Genomic DNA, 22,284 nt, shown 5'->3' on the forward strand with positions numbered 1-22,284 from the left:
CTCTGCCCCCTGCCATGAAGGTTCAATTTTTCTCGTTGATTTGCTACAGGTTTTTTTGTTTTTGTGTGAAACAAATGTAATTTCTGTAGTGTGCACTACTATTTGGGAATGTTCTCAAAGTGATTTGTTTTGGTGCATGTAAGAAGGCTCAGTAATGGTTTCCAGGCTCCAACACTTTTCCTGTATTCACCTTGTTAAAAAAATTGAAATTGGTGCCATTGCACAAGTGCAAATAACTGCTATTTGTACAGCACTGCTTTGACGAATGTTTGCTGAACTGTGGCTCCTACTCTCCCAGCTTAAATCATCTTCTGTCTCTCCCTCCACCCCAGTCCTCCTCAAGCCTACCTGCTAACCCAAGTGGTGCTGTCACTTTTGGTGACATGTCACTTTCAGGGCGACACAGCAGGAAGGCATGGCCAGCCAACATAACTTCTGGGGCTCCTTGAAGCCTGAAAAATTATTTCAGAGGCTCCTCCATGGTCAAAAGGTCGAAAAAAGCTGCAGTAGATTGTGAACGGGCAGGGAAATGCTGCCTGCTCACAATGACATGGACAGTTAAAGGGAGGGAGATTCAGGTTTCCAGGGAAAGATTGATGATGGGTATAAATTCCATTGGAGGGAGGGGAATTGGCAATTATGGCCCCAACAAAAAAATCCTGCCCCACCCTGAAAGACAAGCAAGGCAATGAGGATGCTGCAGTTGGTAGTCAGAAGCAGCAACTGTAGTGCTTGACCTTTGCAGGGTCCTGCCATGAGGACAAATGCATCTGGAAAAGACCCCTCCCCAGCTAATGAGGGGCAGAAGAGGAGAGGTCCTGCTCTGCTGGCAAGTCATGCACCTTGCTGCCTGAACTGTGCAGGGAGCTGGGTAAAGGAAAGTGGCGCCACGTGCATGCTCTTCCTCGCTCTCCCTGCCCCTGAGGTAGGTGGCTCCGCAGAGAAAACACCCTGGCAGAGTAAGTAGGTAAATCGCCACGGTGTCAGCCAAGAGCCGTTGTCCATGGGCCTGGAAGGCAGGGGGCCGCAGCCTTGGCCTAGTTGGCCGCCGGGTGAGGGGTGTGCGACGAAGCCTTTCCCCGGGCCGTCTTCAGCACCCCGGAGGCTCCTGGCAACGTGAGAAGGGAAGTTCCTTCCCAAGGGGCGAGACCACGGCAGGCAGGCAGGCCCTCCTTTGTCACGTGATGCCCCGAAGAAGGGAGTGTTTGCGTTCGCTTCAGTACGTCACTGATCAGGTGACGCGGGAAGGTCCTGACTAATGACAGCTCGAGGGTCAGGGCAGCCGCCAAGAGTCCAGCGCGGAGTTGCTCGTTAGAGATGCTGCGGAACGGGTCTGTGGGGGCCTCCTCGCCTTCCAGTGGTGCATCCGCCGCTGCCCGGCCTGTGCGTGTCTGGTGCGATGGATGGTGAGTGAGGAACCCTCCCCCCCCCCCGGTACTTGTAACCCAGGCGACCGAGTCGGCGGTTAGGGTGTCTCCCTCGCTATTTCTATGACAACGGCCGCTTGGGTCCCGCTCCCACCATCCAGGGGCTGCCGCCGCTGCAAAACGTGCGCGTCTCCCCGGCAACGGCCACGCGGCCCTCGACGGCGTTGGTGGGTGGCCGAGCTCCTCGGCGGCTCCGCTCCTGGCCGGGGGTCCCGCTGGGCAAGCGGCCGCGCAGGCTTCGCTCTCCTCCCGCGGCGCCCTTGGGTGGGCATGCCTCGGCTCTTCGGCTGGCCTGGCTGCAGAGGTGGAGGCGAATCCCTGACGGCTGTGTCCTTCGGCCATGGGCAGCCTGGGCAGCTGACGGCCCTTGAGGAGCAGCGCCACTAGATGTGCCCCGATGCCCGTGCCCAGGCGCCGGCTCCGCCGCGGGGCTGCCTCCCGAGTAAATCTCGGATTGCGCCGCGCACTATTAACGGAGAGGGGCGGAAGTGTGGTAGAGAAGTATGTGCCTGCCTGCTTGTTCAGCCCAATCCACAACTCCTTTGGCCTTCCACCCATCCGGTTTTGTTTTGTTTTGTTCTTGTAATTGGTTGGCATTTGCGGGGGGTGGGGGGCAGCACGGAGATCTCTCGTCTTGCAGCCCCTCTTACTAGCACTCTCTAGATTTTGTATGTAATGATACCGAGCATGAGCTTTTTGAGTGGGTGGAAGACTAGGCAAGCCACCAGCAGTTTGCAGTACTGGAGCCTTGAGAGCCAGACCTATCCCAGAGCAAGGTTTTTGGTAGTGGGTAGTTGGGCAGTTGCTGGATAATCTGTGGCTGCATTAACTCCTTCCCCTGCTGATTGCCTTGTGCCAGAAGTGGGGAAGTTTAAATGTTCTAATAAATCTATTATTGTAAAGGAACTGGGTGTTCTCATCTATGTACAATGTAGAAAGGACTTTGGAGTTTAGAGAGGGTCATAAACTTCCGTTTCTTCATTGAAACTATTCTGGAGGTTATCCTGTGCCCTGGATTCCCCTGGTTATAATGAGGTGTGTGTTTAGTGGCCCCACTGTGACACTTGTTTATGATTATTGCCAAGGATTCCATGTGGCCTTGAGTATACCTTATTATTCTGGGATGATTTACAGAGACCCAAGCAAATGTCTTTTAGGTCCATCAACCAGAATGGTAAATAGGTGGGGGAGCATGTAAGAGGCACAAGGGGAAGAGGTATCAAGGCATTTCAGAACTTTGTAGAAATGACCTAGCCCTTCTAGTGCCTCCTTCCTTCTCTGATGAAGAAAGCTGGTTACGTGAGCTTTTGTGTTTCAATATCTCTTGCACAGTTACTACTACCATTTTGATGCCGCAGAAGGGTTCAGAAACCATGAACAGAATGTTCTCTCTTGTGTCTTGTTCTGTTCTTGCCAGACTTTGAGATTATAAACATACAAGTTTATAATCTCATTTTCCTTGCCCCACTATTTGCTCTTTCCTTTTTCTGAAAGCCCCATAGCCCAGTGGTTCTCAACCTTCCTAATGCTGTGACCCTTTAATACAGTTCCTCATGTTGTGGTGACCCCCAACCATAATATCAAACCAAAACTGACCAATGACGTGAAGATCCATTGTTCATGATTGTCTATAAATTGTTTTTTTCCGGGGTTTCTCAGTTCAGTTCTGCCTCTTGTCCCGCCTTGCCTATCTTGCTTTTTTCCTCTGCTCCAGACAGACAAACGCTCTATCTCAATCTACCCGCAAGGCAGTTGTGTCAATTAAATGGAAAAGGAGTGATGTCGGCTACTTTGGGACTCCTCTGGAGAGAAGGGCAGGGTATGAACTGAGTAACGAAAACCAACAATTTGGAAGAACAAAAATTGAGTCCAGGGGCACCTTTAAGACCAACAAAGATTTATTCAAGACATGAGCTTTCGTGTGCAGGCACCCTCCCTCAGACAAAATTTATTTGGAGACATCAGTAAAGGGATGTGGGCTGGTGGCTTGTGGCCAAGCACGGGCAGTTGCAGGAGGAGCGGCAACAGTGGTGGCGCCCCCCCCCCCCAGCCAAGCTGCTCGCCCTGCCATGACCCCTGGGAAAAGGTCGTTCAACCCCCAAAGGGGTCCCGACCCCCGGGTTGAGAACCACTGCCATAGCCTCTCCCATTTTTCTGCTTGCTTATCCCTTTATAGGGTTGCCAATCTCCAGGTAGGGCCTGACGATGTCCTGGAGTAACAACAGGTTTCCCAACTATAGAGATCAGTTCCACCATTATGGTTGCCAGCTCCAAGTTGTGAAATTCCTGGAGATTTTAGGATGGAGAATAAGGTTTAGAGAGGGAAATGAGCCCAACAGGATATAATTCCACAAAGTCCAGCCTCCAAAGCAGCCGTTTTCTGTAGTGTAAACTGAGCTGACAATTGTGAAAATAAGCACAGCCTCCAAGGGAAAAACTTGTTTTCAACCACTATCTTCATCAATGGCTCTTAACATTTATCTATAGTCCAAAAACATTTTTCTAATGTACACAATGGTTGAACACAAAATATCCACTGGACCTATTTAGGTTCCTGATTTTAAAAGGGTGTGTAGGAGATACTGTGGTTGTAAACCTACAATTATGGTCCTTCTGTTTTAATCTTCCCCAACTCCCAGAAGTCTCTACCTAGAAAAACTGTGGCCCAGTAGTGTGATGCCAGTCACTAGGCCAGGCTCACACGCATGGTAAGAGCCCATAAAGACTTGTGAGGTAGCACCTCACTGTTCCCTGTATCCCCATTTTCATGCTATTTTCTCTTTCCATTCCATAAGCAATCCCCATATCCTCTCCCCCTTCCCTGCCTCATTCTATTCTCAGTCATTCACTCCATCCATCTTAAGCTATATTGATTATTTATTGACATCATTTATATACTGCCTTTATCCACAGTGAGGGTGAAAGCAGCTTACATTGTTCTCCTCTCCCCCTTTTTATCTCACAACAACCCTGTTAGGCTGAAATTATGTAAGTGATCCAATATCACCCAGTGAGCTTCCAAGAAGAAAAAAAAGCTGGTTTTCATACCCGTCTATTTACTTCCTTAAGGAGTCTCAAAGTGGCCTACAGTCACCTACGCTTCCTCTCCCCACAAGACACCCTGTGAGGCAGGTGAGGTTGAGATAAATTTGAGAGGCTGTGACTGGCCCAAGGTTACATAGCTGGTAGCATGTGGGGGAGGGGTGGGGACTCAAACCCAGTTATCCAAATAAGAGGCTGCTGCTCTTTATACCAAACTGGCTTTCAAAACAATAGGGGGATTCAAACCTGGGTCTTCCAGACCCAGGGATGGTGGCCTCCAGGTGGGACCTGGGAATTCCCTGAAATTGCAGCTTATTTCCAGATTACAGAGATCACTTCTCCTGGAGAAAATAGATGCTTTGGAGAAAACACTCTTTTCTCCACTCTTTTCTCTTCGTGCCCCACTGAGGTCCCTGTGCTTCCCAGACTCTACCTCCAAATCTCCAGGAGTTTCCCAACCTGGATCTGACAACCCTCCCTTTTGGAAGGTAGATACTATGGCATACTAGGCGGCTGAGGCCTCTCCCCTCCCCAAACCTTGTCTTCCTCAGACTCCACCAAAAATCCCTAGGAATTTCCCAATTTGGAGCTGGTACCATGGACAGACCTAGCTTTGATGAATCTTCCCTCGAGGCCAAAATAGCCTGGAAAACCTCCTGAGTTTTCCCTCACAACAACCTAGCCTGGCAACAGTTACTGAGAAAATATGTTGCTTAAAGCTACAGGTTCTCCTTTTATCATGTTTGACTTTTTAATCCCCCCCCACCCTAATATTTTGGGGCTTCTTAAAGATTTCACATTTCCTGAAAACCTGGGGCCCTTTTCAGGTTTGTAGAAAGGTCTCTTCTGTGTGTTCACAGCTGCAGTCACCAGATTTAGGTATCCAAAGATTAGCCAATTAAGATTGCAAATCAATAAAACCTGCAAGGTCACAATAACAAAAATTTGAAACCATTACACCACTGCAAAGTCAAAAAACAGCGTAAAATGTAAAACGGCACAAATGATTAAATGATAGCCAGCTTTGCCCAAAATGGTTTACACTTCAGCAAATGCTCTCCAGAATAAAAACTATTTTACTGAATGCAGTAATTGAAGGCACCATCATCACTCGTTCTGGGAGACCATGCCAGAGACAACCCATGACCTAATGATTCAAACTGGATATTCTTAGGAGAGTATACCATCAGAAGATGGCTGTCTAAGGAGTGGAACTGGTGTGTTGTAAACAAAAGTCACAGAACCATTATGTCAAATATGTGTCCTAAAGGTAAAGGTAAAGGTATCCCCTGTGCAAGCACCGAGTCATGTCTGACCCTTGGGGTGACGCCCTCTAGCGTTTTCATGGCAGACTCAATACGGGGTGGTTTGCCAGTGCCTTCCCCAGTCATTACCGTTTACCCCCCAGCAAGCTGGGTACTCATTTTGCCAACCTCGGAAGGATGGAAGGCTGAGTCAACCTTGAGCCGGCTGCTGGGATCGAACTCCCAGCCTCATGGGCAGAGCTTTCAGACGGCTGCCTTACCACTCTGCGCCACAAGAGGCTCTTATATGTGTCCTAGTCTTCCCAAACTCTGAAGTTATCCCATTTTCTCTGTAAAAATGCTCTGTAAATTTTTCTGTGGTGGACCTGAAATTGCCCAGAAAACTTCATGGCTGAGTGGAGATTTGAACCCAAGTTGTCTTGATGCAATTTAATCCCCCTCCCCAGGCAGCTCCATACAAGGTTGTTCTTATCCTGTCTTCCATGCCCTCCAGCATTCAGTTGGTAATTGAGCTAGACTAATGTTGACAGCATCTAATAAATGTTTTATTCATGCTTGGGAGCACAAATGCCTTAGGAACATGTGACTTCTGTGCTTACAGCTTCATTTAGTAGCAGTCTGCTTATGCAATTCTGTTAGATGCAATCTTTTTGCATGCCTTGCATGGCATTCCTAGCAGCTTAGTCAATGAGCTTTGAGAAGTGCAGTTGGAATGTCTTGCATTGGCAGAGTGTTTAATCCACATGGCTTGGTGTGGAACAGAACAGGCAAGGCAAGTTTTCATTAATAGTCTCGATTGCCTTGTTAGCAGATAGCATATGCTGTTATCACAGCATTCCAGGATTTGGGTAGCACAATCAGCCCTAATTGTGAATTCCATGAAGAGACAACATACTTGTTATGGAAAGACCTTGATCCTAAAGGAATTTTTTTTTATTTTCTCAGCAACAGCCAACTTCAGGAATAACTTCAAATGTTAGCAAGAATGTTGTGTAATCGTGAAACACAATGAATCTAGCATCTTGCATGTCATCTCTTGTGACCGTATATCCTTGTGTGTGTGTGTGTGTGTATGAGAAGGATGCATAAACTGCTTGTATTTATCTCTGCCAGCTTTCAGTATAGGTTACAGGGTGTATGGGAAGGTTGAGAAATTTCTCCCCATGTCATCAGGGTAAGTGAGGTCTATGGTCATTGAAAGGTATCCTTAGGAATGCTGGCTCCAAGACACAACAGTATATTGCAATACGATAGCTACGTACTATGTACTTCTCCCACTACTGGTACGAAGAAAAAGTTATAAATGTGCACATAAAGATGTAACATGTTGTACCAAGTTTTTGACTAATGACCATGCAGGAAGCTTAACTTATAATTGCATTTCAAGTGTGTCAGATGTTACAATGCATTCAGTGCTGTGTTGACATCATTTGATTTACAAAGCTGATACAAGTGGATTTTGTACACCTACAACAGAATGTGGTTTACATGACTTGTGCCAATGGGCCCCAGGTATTCATTTCCTTCTAGCAAAACAAGATCCCTCCCTAATTTAGAGTCTATGAGTAGTTCACTTACTTGTGGAGTGTTTTCCTCTTTGGGAGAATATTTAACATCTCCTTCTCTGTTTTCCTAGTCCCTTATCAGCAGGAGGAGAAAAGCTGCAACCAACTGCAATGCAAACAGCAGCGGAAGCCAAAATACATGAGTGCTTTATTCTGTATGCAGTCCCAAGGAGCCAGTCCCAGTGTGCCTTGAGCTTGAAAAGTTTGTCAGCAGATGAATAAAAAATATTGCAATAAATGTTCTGCAGACACACAGTGTATATCATATTATAGTCAACTTTTCAGAATAAAATACTACACAGGGGAAGCCACAAAGAGTTGAAAAAGAAGAAAGGCAGGCAAAAGGCTCTGTTTCCTTGCATGGGAATAGAGGCGTAATGAATCACTAGTTGGAGGGTTGAGCTCAGCATTGCTTATGAGCCAATATTTCTCCCCACACACACACACACACACACTTTTTTTTTCAGTGCCAAAAGGAGGATTCATGCTTGTCTTTGTCCCTGAAAATTGTTGTAGGGAGGCATTTGGACTTAGAAAATATGCTCAAGGATTCTGATATTACAATATGATAAGTATAAAATTATTATACAAACAAGTGTCCTTCACCAGCAATTCTAAATATATGTACTTTTCAGGGGCAAGCTAAACCAAAATGACAGAGTTATGGTCTGATGGCTGTTTCTCTGCTACAAAGTGATCCTGGAAGGGAATTACTTTCAAAGAATAAGCAAGTGTGTGTGTGTGTGTGTGTGTGTGTGTGTGTGTGTGTAGGGGGTGCCTAGTCCTTACAAAGTGGACCACTTTTAATTTGAAATGTAGCTCACCAATCCCTGCTCTTCCTTAGTGACGTTTCTGTACATACTTGTGACTTTGCAGTATACTTTAATTCTTTATTAGAACTGGAGCACATGCATCTCTAAATAGTGTCGAGAACATGGTAGTGGATAACACTTCGGATGAAGACAGTGTAGGTGTCTGTTTAATAGTTTTCAGTAGCTAGGAATAAAACCCTTTGAAGAAATGAGCTCCGGTTCATGAAAGCTCATGCGAGAATAAATACCAATAGTCTTTGGGGGTACCGTTAGACCTCGGTTTCATTTTCCTAGGAATAAGGCCATTCTTTACTACTTGTGAGAGCCCGCCTCTGTCAATAATACCAGGGGTGTACTGGGTGGATAGCTAGCCCAGATGGCACTGTAGCATTCGATGCATGATACAGAAAGAGTCTTGTGATAGCAGTGCCAAGCCAAATTCTTCACACAAACTCTCTTGTATTTTATAGCTATGATATGGTGCATTATGGGCACTCCAACCAGCTGCGCCAGGCTCATGCGATGGGGGATTATCTTATTGTGGGAGTCCACACCGATGGTAAGGAAATGTCTTTACTGATGGCTGCTTCAGAAGCACCTTTATTAAGGATTCCCAGATATCTTTCTGAAAACATGGTCACAACAGATTCAACCAGCCCCTGCCAGATTACTTTGTTACTGTCCATAATATCCTTGTGACATTAGAATTCACAGATTCTAGAGCTTTTTCTAGGCCTAAAATAAGGCTGAGTATACCTAGACCAAGGGTAGGAATTATTACAGACTGTATGTCTACTGGTATTACAGCAGTACAGCTAGTTAATGCAATTTTTAGCAATCTTCTCCATGCAAGCTCTCTTCAGATACACATTCTTGGAAGAGTCCTTATCGCTGATTGTGATAAAAGTGTTGTGACAATTCATTTATAGCTTTGTGAGCAAGTCAACAGAGTTCTGTGGGACAGGGACAATTAGGAAATAATAAAAGATAGACTTGGAGAATACAAACATAGACAGATTTAACGGGATGAGACAGATTCCTGAAAAGTAGGTCTATCACTGGCTACTAGCTGCAGTGACTAAAGGGGATGGACACATTCAAGGGCCATAACCCTCTTAATACTGGAACTAGGAGGGAACATCAGGTGAAAGCCTCGGCCTCGTTGGACCTCCAAAGCTGGCCACTCTGTGAGACAGGATGCTGGACTAGATGGACAACTGGTCTGATCCAGCAGGGCTGCTTTTATGTTCTTACCAGGAGGAGAGAGGTGTTCATAACAGGCTGAGGATTTAAGGATTCCTATTGAGAACTGTTTTAGACACACGGGAATCAGTTACTGTGTATTCAGTTGGGGGTAGCTGAAGGAAATTAGATTTTCCTAAATGTTTGTTGAGATTGGTTGGGGGAAATCAATGGCAAGTGCTGTTGAATACTGAATGTACTGATAGTGTGCTTTACATAATTTGTTTTGCTTTAGAGATCAAAAGTTCTGTCTAATCAGTACTTTGTCTCCAACAATGGCTGGCCAGATGTCACTTGACTATTTGGGAGATACATTTGATTATGATAGCCACCCTTTCTTGCTTGTCTTCGCATCCAGCGTGATATTAACAACTATTGTTCTTCTTAAAATCAGAGGAAATCTCCAAACATAAAGGTCCTCCTGTCTTCACACAAGAAGAGAGATACAAAATGGTGAAAGCTATCAAGTGGGTGGATGAGATTGTGCCAGGAGCTCCCTATGTTACAACACTAGAAACTCTGGATAAATACAACTGTGACTTCTGTGTACATGGAAGTGAGTACATGAGCTTTTTGTAGTCAGTCATTTGTACATACTAGTGCTAGCCATGCTCAACTAAAGTTTTCAGAACCTTTCTGTTTGCTAGCACTGTTCTAATGCTCTTTATCTTCCTAGATGACATCACACTTACTGTGGATGGCAAGGACACTTATGAAGAAGTGAAAAATGCTGGGAGATACCGGTAATTTTCTCCTTGTTAACCGATGCTGCTCATGTCAGAATAGTGCAGAGGCATACCTAGCCTATTTCCTTCATCCTTTTTTTGTTTTTTTGCCTTCCTCCATTTTTTGCCATCAAATCACAGCTTTTTTACAGTGACCCCATAGAGTTTTTAAGGCAAGAGATGCTTGGAAGCAGTTTGCCATTGCTTGCTTCCATGTCGATTCTTCATTCCTAAAATGGGGGGGGGGCGCAGCAGAATAATTATGTGAAAGAAGAGACCAATTAATGAGAAACTTGGAAAAGAGGGAGGGAAATTAAAATAGAGAAAAGTTGTTTCATCTTGTTGCAAAACTACTGTTTTGCAAGAACTGGCTTAGCTGGGTGCAAGGAAAGAGAGAAAGCCTAGACCAGGGATGTTGAACTCATATGTTATGAGGGTCAGATCTGGCATAAAGGTCACTGGGCTGGGCCATGGATGCCGTTAAGTGTAATACCAGGTACTGGAGATATAAACTTGATAAAGGTGATTTCAGATGCTGAATGGCAATAGCAGATGAATGACAATTGCAGGTTTGATTGGATTAGTTGTGATATACAGAGAGATGGTAGGTGTGGAAATAGGAGCATTGGTAGTGAGAGCTAGATTTCAATTCAGTCCAGGAAGATTCAAAGAATAAATGGATATAAATCTGACATTAGAAACCACATTTAAAAATTAGTGCGGAAACATTTTAATCTTCCAGGACTTTAAGTTGCTGACTTAAGAGTAGCAGTTCTCTTACAAAGGAATTTCATAGGGAGATTAGAAAGAGAGACTGCTGAACTGCAACTGATAATGAAGCTCAAGAGCAGGGGTAGTCAAACTGCGGCCCTCTAGATGTCCATGGACTACAATTCCCAGGAGCCTCTGCCAGCAAATGCTGGCAGGGGCTTCTGGGAATTGTAGTCCATGGACATCTGGAGGGCCACAGTTTGACTACCCCTGCTCAAGAGAATGCATCCTTCTGGACTGAATTGAGACTTAGGTTTCCTGTCTCATTAACAATGCCTACTATGATCATTCAGCATCTGAAATCACACCACTCTCCAAGATACAAGGACAGATGGACTCATATTCTAGCTGTATCTGAAGAAGTGAGCAGCAACTCAGGAATGCTCATGCCTTGCCACAAATTTTGTTAGTCGTTAAGATGTTGCTTTTAGACTCTTGCTCTTTTCCACTAATAAGGATTGCAAGCTGTACAGTTGGGTTTCTTGTTTTTTTATCTGCTAGAAGTGGAGAGGGGGGTCTCTCCAAGCGAAATAACGTGTTGATTTCAGACTGGGCAAAATCCACTCAGTACTAGTGAAGTTAATGAAACAGTTTAACCCCCTCCCCCCTTTGGTTTTTACTGTGAAGAAAGGCGACCATTGAGCTTAGAGGAGAGAGAGGGAGAGTCCTGCACTGGGACATACGGAACCTTAAATGTATTTTTAAATACTTAAATGCTTTCAGTCATGAAACAATAGAATTCACTTCAAGTTGTAATTCCTAATTTGAGTTTTGGAAAGAGAAGAAAATCCCAGATAAACACAGAGAAATCAAATCTAAAAAAAACAAACCTTTCAGAATAGGCCAAAATAATTTCCTCCTAAATCCCCTTTCCCTATTGCATCTCTTTCCGGCAACCCCCCCTTTTTTTTTAAGGTGCATGTGTGATCAGGTCTCAAAGTAAACAGTAGAGCAGGGTGATCTCAATCTCAATATTGGGTTAATCATAGTGTGTCTCAGGAATATTCTCACTGCAGTAAGGAGATCCAAAACTGAGGACATGATAGATACTCCTAGTAGCTGTTTCCAGAGCGCCTGTCTCACTCTGACCTTGTCTTATTGCAGGGAATGTAAACGCACTCAGGGAGTGTCTACCACAGATCTGGTTGGCCGTATGCTGCTTATGACCAAGGCTCACCACAGTAATATCGTGAGTCAAAGACGGACGTGGACAGGGGATACAGTGACTTCTTGTCTCCATCAGTTTCCTATGGCCTTCTAGTCTAGGGGTTGCTTCCTGGGCAGGTTGCAATAATGTTTCTGACTTTACTGTACTCTGGTTCGGCCTCACTTGGAGTACTGTGTTCAGTTTTGGGTGCCCCAGTTGAAGAGGGATGTTGACAAATTGGAACGTGTCCAGAGGAGGGCAACAAAGATGGTGAGGGGTTTGGAGACCAAGACATATGAAAAAAGGTTGGGGGAGATTGGTCTGTTTAGCCTAGAGAGGGGACAACTGATAGGGGATCTGATAACCATCTTCAAGTATTTAAAAGGGTGCCATATGGAGGATGGAGCAGAATTGTTCTCTTTTGCCCCAGAGGGACAGACCAGAATGAATGGGATGAAATTAATTCACAAGAAATTCCATCTAAACATCCAGAAGAAGTTCCTGACAGTTAGAGCGATTTCTCAGTGGAACAGGCTTCCTCGGAAGGTGGTGGGTTCTCCATCTTTGGAAATTTATTAACAGAGGCTGGATAGCCATCTGACAGAGAGGCTAATTCTGTGAAGGCAAAGGGGTGGCAGGTTACAGTAGATGAGCGATTGGGATGTGAGTGTCCTGCATAGTGCAGGGGGTTGGACTAGATGACCAATGAGGTCCCTTCCAACTCTATGATTCTATGATTCTATGACTACTAAGAGCTGTCTGGGGGAAAGCTAGGAGACTGGAATCTGCTGATCTCTGTGATATGTACCAGGACCAGTGTTGCTTGGCAGAAGCCTTCTAGGTTGCAGATGCCAAAAAACATAATGAAGCATATGTGTGATGAAGTAGCCTTTGAAATGAAGTCAGACTACTACCGTTCATGTACTGTGTGGGTGAACTGGTGGTGAGGAAAGAGAGGGGAAATGTTGTTTGTGTGGATCACCAGATGGCAGTGCTGGGAGGCCAAGGAAAAGGAGTTTAAGTGGGTTGCACAGAGAAGGGGGGTGGCTGCCATGGCCTGTGTGTAGCAGTGCAAGGTGGCATTAGTTTCTCAGATCGGCGGTGTGATCATTTCCTCAAGACTACATTTGCGAGTGGGTCAAAAACATCTGTTTTTGACGTTTCACTTTGTGCTTTATGGGTGGTTGAAGATGAACCCCAGCCGTATCATATACAATATCTGTGCAAGTTCCTATTGAGAGCTTATGTCATTGTGGGTAAATGTAATGACAACTGTGCCTGATCTGATGCAAAGTTCATCATATTTTGTTCCTGAACTGGAAGAACCCAGCAAGAATTATTCACCATTGACACAGACTTTTTGATTCACAGGAAGAAGATATGGATTATCGGAAGCACAAAGATAACTTTGGGAAGGTAAGGGTTAGTGCCCATGATCACAACTAAGGCCTGGTTGTGTATATACGTTGTTCCTTCCTGTCTGCGAATACCCTGACTAAGCTAGACTTTGAAAATGATGAGGGAGGAATGACTTAGTAATAAGTGAGTTAATACCATATGCTCTACAGTCTATTCATAATAAAAAATTGAGTCCAATGGCACCTTTAAGACTAACAAAGATTTATTCAAGTCATAAGATTTCATGTGTATGCCATTGGACTCAAATTTTGTTGTGCTACTTCAGACAAACATGGCTATCCACTTGAATCGGTCTATTCCTAACAACTTTATAAGAATCTTGACCAGCAATTTCAGACTGATCACAACATGGGCTTTAATTATTGTAAAATCTTAGGAGACGTAAAAACAAAATTGCTTTCTAGATACAGGACACTGTGGCATGGTGGTTTGTAGATGTTGTTGTTGTTAGGTGCGAAGTCGTGTCCGACCCATCGCGACCCCATGGACAATGATCCTCCAGGCCTTCCTGTCCTCTACTATTCCCCGGAGTCCATTGTACATTGTAGATGTACCACTTGGCCAAACAGAGATACCCCCCCATGTGCCTGTAAACCTGGAGATGAAATCCCTACACTTTCTTCTTGACCTTTTGTCCCCCTCCCCTGACAGATGTATTGAGCAGGACTTTAAATTACACTGTAGCTAGATCTGGGAAAGGGAAAAGGCAGAATAAATAACAACTGCTTTGACTCATAGGGATGCTAGCTTCCAGGTGCGACCTGGGGATCCCCCCCCCCATTACTGCTTATCTCCAGTCTACACCAATCAGTTTCCCTAGGGAAAATGAATGTCTTGAAGTGAGGACTCTATGGTACTGTACCCCACTGAGGTCTCTGTCCTCCCCGGGCTCTACCCCCAAATCTCCAGGAGTTTCCCAGCCTGGAACTGGCAATCCTACCCCCCCCCCCCCCAGGGAGGTGGCCAGGGAGGACCTGGAAAACCTATTGTCTCCTGATCCAGCAGCAAGTTAAAAGGTACAGAGTGAAGCTCTAGACTTCAGCAGACACAGATTCATCTGGCACTAGTCATTTGCTAACATGCCCAAGGGAGTGTCTGTTTGCTGCTTGTTGCATCTTTGTTTCTGGAGTAGGCTACATATTGAGAAGCACTTGACGAAAATCAGCTCATTAACCAATGAGTTTATTTGGGGTTCACTGCAGCTGTTTTTTAGTCCCACTGAGGGCTTTGTTTAGATCTTTGCTTACTCAGTCTGGAGCTACTTTGAGTTTCTCCAATATCTGTCCTTTTTCATTTATACAATAGGGAGATTTACGTGGGAAGAAGACTATGTCTTATCTGGCCTGCATGCATTCTCAGGGCTCTTGTTCTGCCTCTGGCCTCGAAGAAGTTTCTTTTGGCACCTTGGATATAAAATAAAACCGAAGAGATGTTGATTGAACTAGTTTTGTAAATTATGTCCAGGCCAGTCACATGAGGGAGCTATTCCATTCTGCTCCTCTGAATGTAGCAATGGACCAGACTGAGGCAGAGTGTATGTGTGGAAACAGGGGGGCTGCTTGCTACTTATATATGCACAGTTTGGTGGTTGTGTTGTCTCTGGATTTCTCACTAGATACTGTACCAACTTAAAAATCACAAGTATTAAAAAAGCAAATTAATATGCAAAATCAAAGGTATATATGTTTTCAGTGAGAAGTATGGTTTTTGACTAAGATAACCAAAATTGATTCACATGGCATTTTAATCATGTTTTTCTTTTCTCAATAATAATCTTTGATAACACCTCTGAAGGCTCATTTCCGAATTCAAAATGTTCATCTCATATATTTCTCTAACTCTTTTACAATGCACATTTTTCAATTCTGATTGCAATTTTAAAACATTCTGTTCTGTCATTTGAGAGTTCCTTGTTGCCTTACTCTCCAGTTTCAAGTATGTTTCCTGTTGCCAATACCTTTGAATCTTTTGTATGATTTTAAATAAATGGCATGCTCTACCATGGCCTAGCTGACCTCTAATTATCAAAAACATTTATTCCAACTGCCCTGCACTTGTCTAATCCCTTTGTTCCTTGAAACAAGTTTTCAAGTATATATAGTCTCAGAAGTTTTCTCTCAGAATTCAAGATATCATAATAGAACCATGGTTTGTATATGTTCCAGACTGAATCATAGACTCAAGAACCTTTCAAATTCTTAAAGACAACATTCATGTCTCCTCTCAACCTCCTCTTCTCCAGGCTGAACATTCTCAAGTCCTTTGGCCTTTATTCATAGGGCTTGGTCTCCAGGCCCCAGATCATTCTTGTCACTCTCCTCTGAACCCTCCCAATTTTGTCCATATAATTTTTGAAGTGAGACCTCTAGAACTGCACACAGTACTCCAAGTGGGGTCTGACCAATGCAGTATACAGTGTGACTATGACATCTTGTAATTTTGAAGTGATACCACTGTTGATACAGCCCAAGACTGCATATGCCTTCTTTACTGCTGCATCACATGGTCTGTTCATATTTAGCTTACAGTCCACAAGTACACCAAGATTATGTTCACATACACTACTACCCAGAAGTGTATCTCCCATCCAGTATGCATGCTTCTCTTTATTGTGACCCAGATGGTGAACTCTGCACTTCTCATTATTGAATAGCATCTTGTTCTCATTTGCCCACATTTCTAGCATGTTCAGATCTTGTTGGACTCTATATCTTCTGGGGTGTTCAGTCCTCCTCCCAATTTGGTGTCACACAAATTTAATGAGTCCTCCTACTCCTTCGTCCAGATCATTGATAAAAACGTTGAAAAGTCCTGGACCTAGTACTGTGCCCTGTGGCACAGTACTGGGTCCAGTACTCCCACCTCCCTCCACTCTGATGAAATACCACTGACAACCACTCTTTGGGTATGGTTTTCTAGCCAGTTCCCTAACCACCTAACCCTCCAAAAATCCAGTCTACTGTCCTCCAGTTTACCCATCAGAACATCATGAGAAACCTTGTCAAAAGCCTTATTGAAATCTAAGTAAACAACATCCACTGAGTTTCCATGATCTAATAAGGCCATCACTTGGTCAGAGGAGGAAAGCAGGTTGGTCTGGTAGGAAGTGTTGGAGACAAATCCATGCTGACTTCTCTAGATCAACAAATTGTTCTCCAGATGATTGCAGATCACCTCTTTTAAAATCTGTTCCGTTATCTTCCATGCAGTTGAGGTTAGACTCACTGGCCTGTCATTTCCTGGGTCATCTCTCCTCCTTTATTTGCTCTCCTCCAGTCTTCTGGTACCTCTCCAGTCCTCCAAGAGGTCCTAAAGATGGTGGAGAAGGATTCCACAAGCTCTCCAGAAAATTCTTTGAGCACTCTGGGGTGCATACCATTCAGCCCAGGTTGCATATTGTCCCCATTCGGGTTTATCAGTTTTGACATCCTGTCAGTAATATGTTTAATCTTTGACCCTGGCAAGCAACACAACTCTTGAACTAGGGTGTAAGGCCTATCCACATGCTATTCCATGCCTCTCAGCTGAGAGTCACCGATGACCAACATTAGACTTAATCTGCTGAATTTTTATCATAATAATGAGGAAAAACCATTCAATAAAAAATATTAGGTACTAAATAAAAAGCATGATCTTGACCTGTAGGATTTAAATGACATTTTCAGAACAGATTTGACTAAAGATCTTACGTTATCTGTTAATGCATCTGTTAATATCACTCCATTAAAATCTCATATCATAAAAATATGTCCCTTCACAAACTTATCTCGTTCTTTGGAGGTTTATAAAATTTTACATGTTCAGTGTATGGTTCATGAAAAGAATTCAATATCACATACCTTCCTAATTCTTCTTTTAACATACAGCACAGTTTTTGATTTTTGTTTTTTTAATCTCGTAATATAATTTCACCCCCCCACACTCCTTTCCTGGGACCAGCCGCTTCCAATACATCCTACAACTTCATATGCTTCAGACAGTGTTCATTGTTTGTCTTAAGTTGGGTTTTCTGTAGAAATAAAGCACCTACTTCCTTCTCTTGTTGAGTAATTAAGCCTCATTTACCAAAAGAACCTTTAAAAGACCCACTGCAACCTATGGTCAAAAATCATATGTTTACAAGATATTATCTTCCAGTGAAAGCCTGTTTCTTCTTCTGTCTTTGATTACTCCAACGCCTCTCAGTAATTTATGAATTTCCTGTATAATCTGCTCTTTATTTTTTAAAAGTTAAGACTAAATGGGTTGCTCCATTTACCTGATGCCTTTATGTTAGAACAGCCCAGTGAAACATGTTTAACAATGATTTCTAGGCAAGGTATCAAGATGAAGATCATTAAAAGCTAACATTGTGCTTTCCTTGTATACTTAAACCTTTATTCTCCCAAATATTCTTAAATAATTCTTTTTTACTTGAAGAAATACAACTTTTTAAACTTCTTCACTTTTTTTTATACCAAATCCTAACTGCCCCATCTATTCCAATAGGTGCCTACTTGGGCAAACCATGATAGTCCAACAATATTATCTGTAAGTAATCATCTTGAACATTTTTCTCCACATATTCTGCTAATGCCTTAAACTTCAGTGTGTAAATGCCTTAAGCTTCAGATTATGTCTCCTAAATCCATTCTAAACATCTCCTAAACAAACATATTATTATCATAATATGGTTTTACCTTTTGCCAATATTTTAGTTGTTGATCAAATCTACCTTTGAATAGCTTGTTCTCGCCCTTTAAATTTTACAGTTCTTTTCTGTTCATTTACTTTAATATTCAGTAGGGTTATTTTCCCCCATAAAATCCTGTAATTTATTATATGTTGTTTCCCATCCTTTCATCTCCTTCTGTTAATCTTAACTTCTGGTCTCTTTCCATTGACTATCTTCCAAGTTCTTGAGTTCCTTAGCCAAAAGGCTCTGCCAACCTGGTATTTCCATTAAGGTTTTTTTTTCTCAGAGGTGCTTCTTCCTAACCAAGCTATTTAAATAATCCTGATCTGTTACCCTTCTGTTAATGAACGAATCACTTTTCCCCTTTAAAGTAATAAGTATGTGTTTTTGTGTTTTTCTATATATAATCAACATATGTAAGAATGTAAGAACCATGTAAGAATAATTTATTCAAAAATATTGATATATCTACATTATTACTTTTTTAACCAAATCTAAATCCACATCAGTAACAAGTCAAGCAAAGAGTAATGAAATTATAATTTCCCCCCAAAATCAAAGTCTTTATTAATACTCTTATCACACTTAAGCTTAAAATACTATTAATGGCTCATTATTGATCATTTCCCATAAAATGAATTTGCTCCATCTAGCTATCTTATTTCAACTAAGGTGAATTTCACATGAAAAAGAATACAGTTTTGATGATTCCTCAGTTGGGTCAAAATGGTGAAAGGCAAAAGGGTTTGCCAGTTAGCTCCAAGAACAGGACTAAGGATGATCATTATTTATTTATTGTATGGCGTGTGTATAGTGTAGCCAGGAGATTCTAGAATTGTCTAGCAGCCAGGCAAGAGACATTTCCTGCCTCTACATTATGACTCTAGTGTTCCTTGGAGGACTCCCATCCACTGCTTAGCTTCCAAGATCTGGTGAGATCAAGCTTGTCTAGGCTATCCAGGTCAGGGACCAAGGATGGTGTCTTCAGTGGCATCCTTTGCACTCTCCTACATCACGGAATAGCCCCTGACTGAAGATAAAAGGTGGGTTGGCTGACCCCTTTCTACTGGTGCATCTGAGGTCCTTGGCATCTACCTGGGGGAAGGCTCTTCTTATGTGGTAGTACTCAGCCAGTGAGGCTGTTAGTTTGCTGGGAGTAGCATCAGATGATGTTCACTTCTTTTTTTGGTGCTTTTCATCCTCATACACTTTATTTTATTTATTTATTTAGATTTCTATACCGCCCATTTCTTTGCAGCTCTGGGTGGTTTACACTGAACATTATATAACTTACATGGAACTTCACATAGTATTCTAATAACTTGTTTAATATGATTGTCTTACAAGAAATAAATCACAAGATAGAATTGATTTGTAGTTAATATAGTTAATATACCAAATGGTAAGTGCAAACATTAAACAAATGGGGTATTGGAAGAGGAAACCATGCTTTCATTAGGTCCTAAGATTGCCAGCTTCCAGGTGGCACCTGGGAGGGCCCTGGAATTACAGCTCATCCGCTGAGTACAAAACTCAGTTGCCCTGGAGAAATTGATGGTTTGGAGGACACACCACGGAGGTTCTTGTGCTTCCCAGGCTCTATCCCTAAATCTCCAAGAGTTTCCCAGCCTGGCAACCCTACTCCAACCCCTGCCTGTGGCCAGAAGGGACCTGTCAACCTATTAGCTGCTTGGTTCAATTTTTTTTAAGAGATAGTATTAATTTCTTAATGAAATACCTCACAGATTTAACATCAGTGCAAAAAAGAAAAACAGTGCTACTTAGAACAATCTGTGCATTTTTTCTTTCTATTTCTCAAATTCTTATCCATTCTTTTTGTTATACTGTTCCATATTTTTCTCAAATATACAAACAAAAATGTATATAGTTCTTAAATGAAGTTTCCTATTAGTCTCTCAGAGATCACTCAGGTAGTCTTATTAAGCTTCTTCCTAATTAAGCTTTTAAAATAATCCTGATCTGTTACTCTTCTTTTACCCTTCTGAGAGACAACTTGGTGTAGTGGTTAAGAGCAGCAGCTTTCTTATCTGGCGAGCTGGGTTTGATTCCCCAATCTTCCACATGCAGCCAGCTGGGTGACCTTGGGCTAGTGATAGTCCTGCTAGAGCAGTCTCTCTCAGCTTCACCTATCTCACAGAGTGTCTGTTGTGGGGCAAGGCAGGGAAGGCAATTGTAAGCCACCTTGAGTCCTTTAGGTGGTACTACTACTTCTTCTCCCCTTATAGTCTTTGCTAATAATGATCACCTTCATATTCACTGTTTTACTTAGTTTTCTTCATATAGGGGCTCATTTTTAAAATAATTTTGCCCGCTCTCTCTCTCAACTATGCATATGTGATTTGCTTTACATGTGTTCAATATTATTCTGTTAGCTATTAACAGTGCTGTAGATTAGAAACAATATTTGATGTTTTTCAGACAAGATCAATAATTCTGGTAAATATGCCAATGTCAGAGAGGGAAAAGAGAAATAATAAGTTGGAGCAAATGCAAGAAGTATATTTTCGGTCCAGGTGGGATAATATTTAACTTGTATTTCATTCACCAGGGTCCTAAAGGTCACAGCCCCTGGACTGGAGTTTCTCAGTTTCTGCAGACATCCCAGAAAATCATCCAGTTTGCATCTGGCAAAGAGCCACAGCCAGGGGACACCATCATCTACGTGGCTGGTGCCTTTGACCTCTTTCGTATCCTGCTTCTTTCTTGGGGGTGCACTGCACTGGGGAGGACTAGACCAGGAAGAGTATATTTGAGCCCCATTATGGCCCTGCATCGTAAACCTCCATGCTTAAAGTGCCTTCTGTTCATAGAAAAAACACAAGTGAAATTCAATTGCTCTCTCTGGAAATACTAATCCCATGCTGTTCCTTGGTCTCTCCTGAGAATTTCCCCTGAAGTAGAATATTTACTCTGAGTCCCATAGTTATACCCCTTTTCATTTCTTCTTCAGGGTCATGTATGGTAAGAACTTTGTACTGGGATAGTTCAGCCCAGGGAAGTCACATGGAAATAAGAGATTTATGATGCTCTGATGATGCAGATTACAAACTCCCCATTGTCCTGCTAATTGATGTACCTCAAGGAAATTAATGTTGCCTAGTCAGTCCATATGATGTCCTCAGCTAGGATGCCTCCTTGTGATTAGACTGAGACCAGTGCCAGAACTATTGAGGGGAACAGTATGAGAAATAAAGGATATACATAGATGTACTTTTAATCAAGAGTTGCCATGTCTTTCCACTGGTAGAGCAGGTCTAACTCTTTCCCCTTCAGCAAGTTTAAAAGGCATGCATATAAATGATTCAGGTGCTGATATCAATTTTCTACCTTGCTTCTCCCCTTTATCATTATGGAGTATAGCACAAACATTAAGTTACATATTCCTATCTTCATTTATTTTTTAAGGGGAAAGAGCTGCAGAACTGCTGTGGACAAATGGTATATATTCGTTTGTGATGTTACAGGCAGCATCCAATCAGTGCTGTGTCCAGCTGGCTTCTGTTGCAAACTGACAGTACTTACTTCCTTTGAGCTCTGTGCTGGGCAGTGAATTGTATCTCTGTAAATAACTCAGTATGTTTCGTAACCATCTGGCTGCTCCCATAACATATGTGCACTCAAATTCAGATTTATTGGACAACTGCAGCAGTTGCTAAGTCTAGTAAGAAGAAAAACATGTGGTGTTGGTCAATATGTTGTCCTCAGTTGCCTTGCATTCCTCTTATGGGTGTCACAGGATTTCTTCTTTAATATGCACATCCTTTAGACATTGGTCATGTGGATTTTCTGGAGAAAGTGCACAAGTTGGCAGAGCAACCATATATCATTGTGGGGCTGCATTTTGATCAGGTATGTCACAGCGCCATAGTACGAAGGCCCAGGTAAATCAGGAGGTTATTTAATTTCTTCTCATCTAAGGCCAGCAGGGCCAAACTAATGATACATATTATCTAGTTATGCATAGCAACCAGGAACTAAAGTTCCCAGTAGGGAATCCAGACCCCCACTGGAGTTGGGGAAGCCCCCACTTTGGCACCTATCCCCCCACTTTAGGGGAAATCCTCTGCACCTAAAACTTGTGGAGTGGGATTTGTGGCTCTGCCACAGATGCTGCCTGCTGCCGCCTCACATGCTTACTTCCCCCCACCCAAAATTCACAAGCTGGCTTTTGCA

General features: G+C 43.0%; 1 protein-coding gene across 4 annotated transcripts in view; it reads left to right on the forward strand.

The window, feature by feature from the left end:
* Window positions 1-1,220: 1,220 nt before the first annotated feature.
* The window catches only part of PCYT2 (phosphate cytidylyltransferase 2, ethanolamine), a 29,176-nt gene continuing 8,112 nt past the window's right edge, over window positions 1,221-22,284 (forward strand). The window contains exons 1-9 of one of the 4 annotated variants that reach the window (XM_077328058.1): window positions 1,221-1,406; window positions 8,582-8,670; window positions 9,748-9,909; window positions 10,030-10,096; window positions 11,954-12,038; window positions 13,368-13,412; window positions 17,904-17,945; window positions 20,660-20,798; window positions 21,878-21,960. In XM_077328058.1, the coding sequence (XP_077184173.1) occupies window positions 1,318-1,406; window positions 8,582-8,670; window positions 9,748-9,909; window positions 10,030-10,096; window positions 11,954-12,038; window positions 13,368-13,412; window positions 17,904-17,945; window positions 20,660-20,798; window positions 21,878-21,960 (801 nt within the window). In that variant the 5' untranslated portion in view covers window positions 1,221-1,317. Of the gene's footprint in view, window positions 1,407-1,611; window positions 1,929-8,581; window positions 8,671-9,747; window positions 9,910-10,029; window positions 10,097-11,953; window positions 12,039-13,367; window positions 13,413-17,903; window positions 17,946-20,659; window positions 20,799-21,877; window positions 21,961-22,284 lie in introns of those variants that run through there. The other 3 variants (XM_077328057.1, XM_077328060.1, XM_077328059.1) reach the window with 3 other exon arrangements.

This window comes from Paroedura picta, chromosome 3 (genome assembly GCF_049243985.1).
Source record: "Paroedura picta isolate Pp20150507F chromosome 3, Ppicta_v3.0, whole genome shotgun sequence".
In the NCBI taxonomy this organism is placed as follows: domain Eukaryota; kingdom Metazoa; phylum Chordata; class Lepidosauria; order Squamata; family Gekkonidae; genus Paroedura; species Paroedura picta.